A 12,296-nucleotide genomic window follows, 5' to 3' on the forward strand; every position below is an offset into this window, starting at 1 on the left:
CAAGGATACCCGGTCCCCCAAGGTGTCTGGGGGTGGTCAATGCTCAGAGAACCTCAACCAGCAGAGAGGCCCTCTATCCAAGCTGGGGCTGGGACTCAAAACCCCTGCATGGAGTCTGGGGGAGGGCTGGGGTAGGAAGAGCCCTGCACCTGTCTGGAGGGGGCTGGAACCTGGAGCTAGAGATGACCCAGGGCCTGCTCCAGGATCGCATCAACTGAGAGAGGGGAGAAATGAGAAAAAGGCAGGTCACGACTGAGGGAGCCAGAGCCTGCGCCTCTCCTGGAGGAAGCATCCCAGCTACTCCCCCGAGGCCACCCCAACGGCAGGCACTCAGCACCCACAGGCCAGGGCCTCCGAAGGCAGCTGGCCCAGCCCAGGTAGCCTCCCCCTTGGCCTTGGGGGCAGGCAGCAGGAAGGAAGGTGACAGGCAAAGAGGAAGGTGCGTATGCATGGTGTGTGTGTGTGTGTGGTGTGTACACACACGTGTGCACAGGGCTGGGGAGTGTGTCTGCGGAGGGGCACCCCGCTTTTTTCACCTAAAGGCCAACAGTGACCCAAAGGCCTGACCCTGCAGGTTTTCCTCCCCCCAGCTTTTCTACTGCGGCAGCTGTAAATTATTTTTATAATCATCTAAGTCCGATTATACTCAACAAGACAGTCTGCTAAGAGGGAGGGAAAAGAAAGAAAAAAAAAAGCTAAATCTTCACAAAGCAAAACACAAACTTTAAATGCAGCTTAAGAAAACCCCCAGGAGCAGAACAGCCTTGACGTCAGCCGGATATATTTAGCCGAGCCACCGCTGGGCCAGCAGAGGCAGGGCGGCAGGGGGGCCATCGCAGGGCCTGGAGGCCGGGGCCCCCAGGCCTGCTCGCCTGCCCCTGGGGGGCGGATGGCGTCTCGGCCGAGGCCTGGGGAATGACAACTAATCTGGCAGAGAGCCTGGGGCCCGTGACTTAGGCAAAGCGTCTCCCTCCATGAGGTGGGGGTGAAAACAGACCCCAGCTCACCACCGGTATTAAGGATTAAGCGAGGTAATGAATCAAGGGCTTCCCAAGTGGCGCTAGTGGTAAAGAACCGGAATGCCGAAGCAGGAGACATAAGAGACGTGGGTTCGATCCCTGGGTTGGGAAGAGCCCCTGGAGCAGGGCATGGCAAACCACTCCAGTGTTCTTGCTTGGAAAATCCCATGGACAGAGGACCCTGGCGGGGGGGCTACAGTCCATAGAATCGCAAAGAGACGGACACGACTGAAGCGACTTAGCACCCAGCACGCACAGAGAAACGGACTTCCCTGGTGGCTCAGACGGTAAAGCATCTGCCTACAATGAGGGAGACCCGGGTTCAATCCCTGGGTCGGGAAGATCTGGAGAAGGAAATGGCAACCCACTCCAGGATTCTTGCTGGAAGATCCCATGGGTGGAGGAGCCTGGTAGGCAACGGTCCTTAGGGTCGCAAAGAGTCGGACATGACTGAGCAACTTCACTTTCACTTTCACGCACAGGGTATAAAGGGAGAAGCAAGCGTGTCACTGATGTCCTCTCGTCCTGCTCCCACCCGGACCTCCCTGTAGGCTCTGGGGACAGTCACAGGGATGAACGAACAGGGGGCAGCCCTGCCCCCAGGAAGGGCACAGGCAGTCCACAGATGGGTACCAATAAAGCCAGAAAGATGCAGGAAGCAGCTGCATCAGCCAGGCCCTCAGTGTCCACCGAAGTTCAACTTCCAAAGATGCTCGGCTTACTCCAGAAGAAGTGGGCCCTGAGTCTACGTTTCTGAAATCAGAAGGGTGTCCAAAAGTCCTGAATTTCTGGCTTCTCTTGAAGAAATGGGAGCCGAGACAAGAGTGAACTTCCATTCGCCCTCCCCTACTCCCAGCATTGATGAGCCCCCGTGGAAGTGGGGGCGCAGACTCCCCTGTTCACCCCCAGGCACCAGCACTCCCCGCCACACACAGCACAGAGGTGCCAGGGGTGGGGGCAGCCCTTCATCATTCAGTGTTCTCACCACTTCCCTCTTTCGTGAGACCCGTCTGGTCCCTGGGGCCCCGGAGCTTGGGGACGTGGACACAGGCCCGGGGTCAGAGGAGCCCTGATGTTAGAGTCCAGGCTCGCTAGGGCAAGAAGAGGAGAGTGTTCTGGGCAGAGGGAACAGAGAGCCAAGAGTGGGCTCCTGATGGTGTGGCCTGGGCAGGCAGCGGGGTGGGGGGGAGGCTGTTGGCTAAGAGGGCTGGGTCCCTTGAGGGTAAAAGGAGTGGTGGAGGGCGGAGACCAGGAATGGTGTGATCCAGCTGCAGCCTCGGAAGCAACGGGGAGATGTGAAGGGGAGAGACCAGGGGCTGCAAGGAGTCCTGGAAGAAAAGGAAGAAAGCTTCTCCATCCTTCTCTCCAACTTCCTGAAGCCCGGGATGGGGAGGGGCGCCTGCAGAGGAGAGGCAGCCAGCAAGCCCGTTACCATGGAGACCGGGCTGCAGCTCCCCAGCTCCCCCGGGGAGAGAAGGGCCTCCTATCCACCCCAGCCGGGACAGCGGAGCCCGCAGAAGGCGGGTGGGGGGGGGTCCCAGGGGAGGTGCAGCACGCCCTCCCACCCCCTGCCTCGCTCAGAGTGCTAAGGTGAGAAACTGAGGCCAAGAACTGGGCTCCCTGTGAAGGCTGCGCCACCCAGCGCCCTGCCCCAAGGCAGACACGAGCCAAGGAGGGCCTGCCTGGTGTTCCTGGAACATGTGTGGTCAGGGCTGGCGATGCACGCAGGGGACACATGCCCCAGCCCGCAGGAGGCTCACAGCTCAAGGCACGTGTGCGTGCTCAGTCGCATCCCACTCTGACCCCCATGGACCGGAGCCCGCCAGGCTCCTCTGTCCGTGGGATTCTCCAGGCCAGAATCCTGGAGGGGGTTGCCATTTTCTCTTCCAGGGGAGCCTCCCGACCCAGGGATCGAACCCGAGTCTCTGATATCGGCAGGTGGATCCTTTACCACTGGGCCAACCAGGAAGTCCATGATTCAAGGAGCCACGTGCCAAGGGAAAGAGGGCAGGGCCAAGCGGGGGTCCTTGACCGTCCAGGCGCCCCCATGCCTGTCAGGCATGGAGCAAAAGCGTTCCCAGCGAGCAGAGGTGAGTAAAGAGATAATGCGGGGGGGAAAGGTCAGAGGATGGGCAGGGGTTCGGGCAGCGGCATCAAGGAGGGCCTCCCTGGAGGAGGTGAGACACACGGGAATCTAGAGGGGGAGCATTTCAGGCCAGGGTACTGCGTGTACAAGAGCCGGAAGGGGAGTGCCGGGGTGAGGGGCTGCTGAGGGTGCAAAGTAGGGGGCCAGGAGGCCAGAGCAGAGAATAGGGGTGTCCAGAGGGTGGTCTAAGGGGGCCTTGGAAGCCCCTGCGAGGGCTGCAAGGCTTTAGCTTTCGGCAAGCTGGGGGTGAGCGGAGGGAGGGGTTAAGGAGTGCAGAGGAGCCAACTCAAGGGGCCAGTGGCGGGAGGTGATGGGGTCTTGGGGCCGCAGGGCCCGAGGGCTCCCGCGGGACACGGGCTGGTGCAAGCTGCTGCATCTCGGGGTAACCAGGAGACCCGGGGACCTGCATCAGCAGGAGCCGGAGCTGGGGGTGGGAGAGTTGCCTGTCACCCACTAATGGTCTGTTTTGCATTTCAGGAGCACAGGCAGCCCTGGACGTGACGAGGGCGACGACTCCAGGCTCCTCGGCCTCTCGAGTGCCACGGCGCACCCCCCACCACGCTCAGCCATCCCCGGGGACTCTCAGCCACCATCCAGTCCGCCAGACCCCCGAGCGCCCCTTCTCAGGGCTGCCAGGGCCTTCCTGACTGAGCGTCTAGCCCCTTCTAGCATGGGAGGCTGCACACAGACCCCAGCGGAAACGATCCCCCCTGAAGCCCCCCGACTAGTCCAAGCGCCCTGGTCCTGTCCCCCACACTGAAGTGAAAACACAGGAAAGCAAGGCAACCCTTGAAGATGCTCGGAGGGCCCCACTTGAGTCCCCTCTGCCCTCGACAAGCCCGAAGGCTCAGGGAGGGGACAGCAGGGTGCCCTGCGCCCACCCCCTGCACACCCAGGGCAGGGCCAGGCGCCCCCACACCTGGAGCTGCACTCCCCACCCTATTCTGCAGCCTCAGCAACTGAACACAGGAGGATTCCTTTTCACTCCCTTTTTCTTTTAACGTTTTTTAATAATATAGACATAAAAAAGACCTCCAGTGCTAAAAAAAAAAAAGTGAAGACTGAATTTCCCCAGCACAGCTCAAGGACTACTTAAGGACACTTAAGGACATATAATTGCTGCATTTTCTCTGGTTCAAGACCTCTGGGAACTGAAGAGCCGCTTGTCCTCTTTGCACCCGAGTGGCAGGGGTACCTCTGGTCCCCATAATCACCGTGAGGCCGCACAGAGGCCAAGCCCGGGGGTGCCCCCGAGGCGCACCCCTCACCCCGAGGCCCCCAGCCACAGCTAGGGACAAGCTCCCGTGGCCGGCTCACAAGGCACGCAGAAAACTTCTATTTGGTCTCTATTTTCCTCCTAACGTCTGTACTCCCCTCTCTGCTCGCTGGAGAACACGGCATTTGGGGAGTGCTGAGGGCTTCTCGATTTGAAATATCACCAAAGCGGGGAGCCTGGCTCCAGCTGCCTCTGGCTGTGACTAAGAGCTGGGGGCTCCCCTCCCGGAGGGCTGAGACGCTGCCATGAGCTGCCCTTGCACCTGCCACCCCTCCCCGAGATGAAGATGGGATGGTGGGGCTTTCATGGGGCAGGGGACAGCTCTATGGGAACAGCCACTGAAAACCAACAGAGAAAGAGTCGGGCCCTGGGCCGAGCAGACTGAACGTCTGTTATCTCACAAAATCCACCAACAACTCCGAGGACCCATTTTACAGATGGGGAACAGTGAGGTGAAGGAGGAGGCCAAAGGTCACCCAGCCGTGACTACAGTCAGTGCTGCCTGACTCGAAGGTCTGTTAAGCCGGAGATTTTAAGGTGGAAAGCTATCTACGAAAGCACATCCCAGGACTTCCCTGGTGGTCCAGTGGCTACGACCGCGCTCCCAACGCAGAGGGCTCCGATTCCACCCCTGGTCAGAGATCTAGGTCCTTCCTGCATGACGCAACCAAGAGCTCGAACGCCGCAACTAAAGGTTCCACGGGCCGCAACCGAGACCCAGCACAGCCCAATAAATTAAATAAATGATCCATTTGGTAAAAAGTACATCCCATAAGGAACCTCTGAACCTCCGGCTAGCTAATGACGCTCTGTATTCACAGGGACATCCGCCCTCCCCCTTCTCCTGGTTCACTCCCGCCCACCTCACTTTTCCAATCCCCCCGCCCAGCCTCCCGACAGCTGTGAGAAGCAAACCACACTCCAAAACCCGCCCTGGGCCCTGCGGCCTCTGAGTGACCGTGTGAACCCTGGGGGCTTCCTGGGGCAGCCCCACAGTGCCCAGTGACCTCAGACGCCCCATGCCCTCCCCACCCGCTCCCCCACCCAGTTACTTACCAAAGCGCCCCATCATCATCCTGCAAAGAAGAGCAGAGAGAAGCATCAGACGGTCCACAGAGCTGAGTGAGCCACAGGGCAGAGGGTGGTGGGGATGCCCCATGGGCCCCCAGCTGGCCAGTCAGAGACGGAGTTGTAAAAATGTGAGTCCCACTTGGATAAGTTCTCTCCCACTCTAATTACAAACAGGAGGTGCTTCTGTGGATTCTAAATGTTTGCACAAGACCGGCAGCAAATAGACATCTCTAAACCATCCTTTTAATGCCATTTGTTGTGAGGGGGGAGCGGGCATTTAATCGAGGGAGTAGTTAACACGGATAACATTTCAGCAGAAAACGGGTCTTTTGGCACCTTGAGCTTAAACTTTAAAATAAAATGATTATAATCCATCACATGCTCAGTCATGTCCGACTCTTGTGACCCCATGGACTGCAGCCCACTAGGCTCCTCTGTCCGTGGGATTCTCCAGGCAAGAATACTGGAGTGGGTTGCCATTTCCTCCTCCAGGGGAACTTCCCGACCCAGGGATGGAACCCGGATCTCCTGAATTACAGGCGGATTCTTTACCACTTGAGCCATTGAGGAAGCCGCGAGTTTAACCTTTAAAATACAAGGGTGCAGACTACCCAGAGGTCACGTTCTGGAGAGTGAGGACAACGCACTTCCGGGGAAGCGGGAGACTAAAGGGTCCTGGAGAAACACAGGCTGGGCCCTGACTCGAGGCCAGAGCTGAAGCCACGAAGGATGGGCGGCTGGTTCCTCCCGGAGGATCTGAGAGCACAAACGCACAGGTGTTTCTGTGCACCAGCTTCCTGAGAGGCAAAGAGACCTCAGCCTCACCCCCAAACCCCTCCAGACTCAAGTCCTTGCCTCCACCTTATTTAACAAGTAGTCTCTGCAGCGCCTACTATGCACAGGCCATAGAGATATGGAAATAAACACCCCATGGCCCTGCCGCAGGACACCTGATGGTGAGCGAGACTCCTAAGCCCACATTTCTACACAGCCCACGTGCACCAGAAATGAGACATACAGGAGATGCTACAGGAAGTAAAAGGAGCCAGCCACTCCTGCTTGGCAAACAGGGAGGGCTTCCAGGAGGAGGCGACCCATAGCACAGAGAAAACCTGGAGTCTGGGAGACCATGCAGGACGCTGGGCAGCCTCTGCTGGAAACCTCTCTCTACCTTGACTTCGGGGCACCCCTACACCCCCGCCCCGCCCCACTGCCTGAAATTCTTTGAGAGCCACACTGTACATCTCACAAGGCCCCTGGGCTAGATTTCACATGTCTATGGACACGATCTTTCTTGCCAGCTAGACCGCCATCCTGGGAGGAGTAGAACCGCATCCTCTCAGCCTCTGGGCACCCAACACGGTGCCCAGTGCACCGCAGGCCCTGTGGGTGCTGGTGACTGGTGTGAATCGTTGGGGCCACTCTCCCAGGGGCTGGCTCTGGAGACAAAGCTCCCACTGCCCCCTGCTGCCCTCTCAGGGATCCCTCATCCACTGCGAGACCAGGGAAGACAGACACAGCGTCTTCCCATCACTGCAGGCAAGTAAAAGTTAAGGATGTTGAAAGAGGAAATGGGGGAGAGGTGTTTAGACTGATCGGGAGGACCCGTGGTCCTCACTGATTCATCCGTCTATCTTAGCTCCATCAGAGGGAGGGAGCCCCCCACCATAATTAGGCCTGGCTGTTCCCACCCCCTTCAATGGGCCATCTGCCTCCTGCTCTCCCATCCAGGGGGACCCAGGACACGCTGTGACCCACAGAAGACAGGAACACAGCACACAGGGGGCCAGAGGCCTGCAGTTGCCCTGTCATTCTCTGGGGACCCTGAGGACACTGGAAAGAAGCCTCCTCCATGAGAGTGAAAGACACGGGGAGCGACAGAGGCCCCCACTGGCCAGCGCCAACCACCAGACTGTCAGCAAATAAAGTGACTGTTGATTTAAGCCCCTAGGTTTGGGGTGGTTATTTACACAACGATGGATAACCAAGACGCTAGCCCACTCCAGACTCCCCCCGCAAGCTGCCCTTCTCCTGCTCCCAAAGGGGTCGAGCTGCCTGCTTGAGACCCCTCCCCAGCCCAGGCTCAGCACCCCGTCCCCGTCTCCCCTCCCCTCCTGTGGACCACAAACAGCTGTGCACACACATCAGGAAACACCCGTCTCTTCCGTCCACCTGACGGCTCCCACACCGGGGGTGGCTTCCTGTGTCGGCCTGATTTCTGAAAGACCATCCATGAATTCATGACACAGTAATTAATCACTCCCTGAACTGAGCAGGTGGGTGAGCTGAGACAATCAATTTTTAATGTCCTGTTTCATCTGAAACAGCTTTAATAGGGAGGCGCAGAGGCAGTGCATTTTAAAGGTTCTTTGTAGGGAGTCCTAAGGCCTCTTACAAACCACACGCAAAATAGATCCAATTGATTTGCTATTTTCAATAGATTTGAAGCTTTTCAGACTTCTTAAAAATTGCCCTCTGGGCTTCTCAAAAAGGCGAGATGGCTCAGGACTTTCTCAAAGGAAGTTCTAGCTTAGATGCGTGACTCTCTCCCTCTGATGGAACTAAGCTAGATGGGTGAATCCATCAAGACCACGGGTCCCCTGGACCAGTCTAAACACCTCTGCCCCATTCCCTCTCTCAACATTCTTAAAGTTCACCTTCCAAAGTAAGGAATGACAGTCCACATCTTTGGAGAATAACTTACTTCAAAACATTAAAAATGTGGACGTTGTTAGCATGCCTACTACAAGGAGTTCACTGTTATAAATTTCCCCTCATTCTTACAAGAGATTTTGAATGTGATTAATTATATTTTTCTTTATTATTCCCTGTCTCACTCCAGAAAAGACTTCCAGCAGCGTAAAGAAGTTTTAATTCATATGCCACAGGTATTGACTCATTTTTCTATTTAGGGAGAAAATAAAAGATATGGAATTTCTCATTTAAACACCAAAACAAACTGCTATCTTGCCCTTCTTCAGCAAGACAAACAAACAAACAAAAAAGAAAACAAAGAACAAAAATCAAAACCAAAAACACTTTGAGGAAAGTGTGCGGAAGACAGAAAGCTAGGGTGGACGCTTGGAGAAAATTCCATCCCAGGGTCAAGGGTCACGCAGAGGAAAACGGCCCCCACATGTCTGAGGGTCCCTGGCTGGAGCAGGGCCTGGGGGCGGGGTCCACTTACTCGGTGGTCGTCGTCAGCTCCTCGGTGACGTGGCTGGAGTGCAGCAGGCCTTCCCGTTTCTGAAAACCCCAAAATGAACAAGCAAATCAACCCCCGGGCAGGCAGGCAGAGCAGGAGAACATCACTGGTGGGGCAGCCACTCCTGGGGGTGGGCTGCAGGTGACCACAGGGGTGGCCCTTTGGTGGCTGGAACCTCCCCCCACCACTACCCCCCAGACCCTCTGCTCTCCACACTGCTCTTAGAGCACGCAGCTGTGGGGGTCTCAGGAGAGTCAGCCCAGCTCCCAGAGGACGCCCTGCAGCTGGGGAGGCAAGGAGCATAAAGGAATATGCATGACACGAGGGAGGCACCAGATTAAAGAACACCCGTGCACCGGGCTGAACAGAGTCTCCCAGGAGCCGTGTCCATTCAGAGCCTCAGAGCGTCACCTCATCTGGAAAGAGGGTCGCCGCAGATGTAATGAGTTAAGATGAGACCGTAATGGACTAGGGTGAGTCCTGGCCAAAGACTGGAGTCCTTACGAGAAGAGAAGAGAGAGACACAGAGGGAAGAGGCCACGTGAGGCGGAGGCAGAGACTGGAGGCACGTGTCCACAAGCTGAGGAAAGCCAAGCGTGCTGGCAGGCGCTGGAAAAGGGAAGGAAGAACCCTGGCCTAGGGCCTTCAGAGGGACCCAGTCAGCACCCCGATCTGGACTTCAGGCTCTGTTATGTGAGAGGACAAACGTCTGCTTTTTTTAGCCACCGCTTTGTGGGATTTTCTTCCAGCAGCCCCAAGACACTAACACGGTGTGTGACACACCTGTTCTGGAGCCTTGCAGGTGCGGAGAGGCGATGATGGTGGTGGAGGGGAAGCCCGTGCGTCCCAGGGCGGAGCTCGGCAGTCTAACCCAAGCCCACTGTGAGCCCCTACTTGAACCCCTCCACGGATGGGGAGCTCACTTCCTGCTGGATACCTCTCCAGATCCAAGCTCCCCAGGCTCTCCTGAGCTCAGCCTCCAGGGAACTCTCACCACTGGATCTAGTGAATGGAGATAACCAGCATCAGGCGGCCGTCATCTTTCCCATGGCTTCACCCTGGCTGATTCTCAGGAGCGCCCACGGAGGGCTGGGGGTGGGGGTGTGGCCCAGAGACATGTTATCCACTTGCTCAGACATCAAAGGTGTATCAGGCTCCCACCGTGCTCTGGATCCAGAGCCGGGTATGAGTCAGACAGACTGAATATTTTGAAGTCCATAGTAGAGACTCTTGAGAATCCCTTGGACTGCAAGGAGATCAAACCAGTCAATCCTAAAGGAAATCAGTCCTGACTATTCATTGAAAGGACAGATGCTGAAGCTCCAATACTTTGGTCACCTGATGCGAAGAGCTGACTCATTGGAAAAGACCCTGATGTTGGGAAAGATTGAAGGAAGGAGGAGAAGGGGACGACAGAGGATGAGATGGTTGGATGGCATCACCGACTCGATGGATGAAAGTTCGTGCAACCTCCAGGATATAGTGAAGGGAAGCATGGCGTGCTGCAGTCCACGGGGTTGCAAAGAGTCGGACAGGACTCAGCAACTGAGCAACAACAGCACAGCAGAATCTCAGTTTTATGGGGAAAGCGCTGGAGCTCAGGAAAACCAAGTGGCCTTCCAAGGCCATGTTTCCAGGTGCAAACGCAGCCTTCCCTCACTCCTTCCCTCCATGAACTGCCACGCTTCTCCCATCTCCCCATCTGGACTGGATAACCGGGCGTGGAGGGACAGGCCAGGGGCAGCTCTAAGGCCTGAGGCGGGCCAGTCCCCGGGGCCTCCCCACCCGCTTCATTTCTCTCTGGCCATGGCCCAGAGAATCCTCCCGTGACCTTGGTCAAGGAAGAAAGTGCCAGCAAGTGCCTGCCTGGGCCAGTAACACATTCTGCAAACCCCAAAGATTTTCTTGGACAAAAGTGCGGGCCTGAAAGGAAATATCCTGGTTACTGAGCGCAGAGAGTTCGTGGAGCCCGGAGTCTGACGTACGTGGGTTTGGGAACCACGTTCTCATGTGTCCTCGGGAAGCCTTTCCCGGCCGAGTGCCCCGGGTGAGCATCCAAGATGAGGGGACAGGCACGGGCCCCTGCCCATCACCACCTCTGACCGCAAACGCTTCCCTTCGGGAAGCAGACACGGCAGAGCAGCAGGTAAGCCTCGCCTGGGGCCCCAAGGGGCATTCCTGCCCATCAGGTCTGGGCCAGGCTGCGGGGGTGATGGAGGGGTCAGACGGCTTCGAAAAACACAGGATCAGCCAGAGCCTTGCAGACCGCAGAGACCATGAGACTGATAAGTTCAAAAACCAGAAGGGAGTGTGGCGCTGGACATCTCCACGAGAGACATCAGGTTCCAAGCGTAACCTCAGTGCTCTGGCAGAAGCAGCTGACCCTTGAAGACCCCAGCCTGCTCTCCTCCAGCGTCCCCCACACCAGGGCGACGGCCCAGGACACAGTAGGTGCTTAATACATGTTTGCTGGACGAGACTGCACACACAAAGCCAAGGCAGGGTCTATGCCCTTAAATTCAGAGGAAATCGACACGGAAGGTCCAACTCCAATCAGGCACACCCTGATGCCCCATTACATTTTTCCAAATGAAGCAAGCGAAATGACCCTCAAAAAGAGATGATGGGGGATGATGGATGTAATTGGCAGCGAACACAGAGAGGCTCTGATTGGGGTACCAGAGTATCTATTTCATTCCTCTGGTCTCAGCCCTCTCCACTGAGTAATAAGCTCATTCAAGAGGCCTGAATTCCAGCTACTTGGCTTTGCACAGAAATGAATGCTCTTTTCAAAAACGTGGAAATTAAACCTCCATGCACTCAAGCCTTTGAATCTGCCTCTCTTGAAATCAATGCCATTGTTCCTGCTCCATCATTTACCTTGAAGCCAGGGCAAGGCATGCATTTTGTCAAGAGGAAAAAAAAAAGACAAAAAATAGAAGGTAGCCTCTTAGGGGAAAAAGAACAAAAAGCAGGCGAACCAGAAGAGGAACGAGGAGGAGTGCGTCTCGGACCCTCTGGGGAGGAGCCGTGGGCAAGCGGGCTGCCAGGCTGACGATACTCACCCGCACGACCACCACTTGCACGGAGACGTGTTCCGGGAGGTGAATCGGGGCCCGGAAGTGCATGGCCAGGGCCACGAGGAGGTGCAGGATAGCCACTAGATTCTTCCCGTGGATCGCTGGCAGGGGAGGCAAGAAGGGGACCGTTTAGATCACAAGACAGGAACCCCAGGCCCACGTCCCAAAGCCAGTGAAACCAACCCCAAAGGGCCCGCTGCAAAGCACAGGGAACTATACTCAATATTTTGCAAGAGCCTGTAAGGAAAAAAGGGGGCTTCCCAGACGGCTCAGTGGGTAAGGAATCCGCTTGCAGTGCAGGAGAGTCAGAGACGAGAGTCTGATTCCTGGGTCGGGAAGATCCCCTGGAGGAGCGTATGGCAACCCACTCCACCATTGTTGCCTGGAGAATCCCATGGAGAGAAGAGCCCGGGGAGGGGGGCTATAGTTCATGGGGAGGCAAAGAGTCGCACACGACTGAAGTAACCGAGCCCGCATAAGGAAACAGAATCTGAAAAGA

At 56.6% G+C, this 12,296-nt stretch overlaps 1 protein-coding gene across 1 annotated transcript in view; it reads right to left on the minus strand.

The window, feature by feature from the left end:
* Positions 1-12,296, minus strand: part of PARVB (parvin beta) — a 115,728-nt gene that overhangs the window by 18,751 nt on the left and 84,681 nt on the right. The window contains exons 6-8 of the mRNA XM_070371468.1: positions 11,783-11,898; positions 8,700-8,758; positions 5,498-5,517 (exon numbers count right to left, since the gene is read on the minus strand). Coding sequence (XP_070227569.1) covers positions 5,498-5,517; positions 8,700-8,758; positions 11,783-11,898 — 195 coding nt within the window. The remainder of the gene's footprint in view (positions 1-5,497; positions 5,518-8,699; positions 8,759-11,782; positions 11,899-12,296) is intronic.

The sequence above is a fragment of the Bos mutus genome, chromosome 5 (assembly GCF_027580195.1).
Source record: "Bos mutus isolate GX-2022 chromosome 5, NWIPB_WYAK_1.1, whole genome shotgun sequence".
NCBI classification, from domain to species: domain Eukaryota; kingdom Metazoa; phylum Chordata; class Mammalia; order Artiodactyla; family Bovidae; genus Bos; species Bos mutus.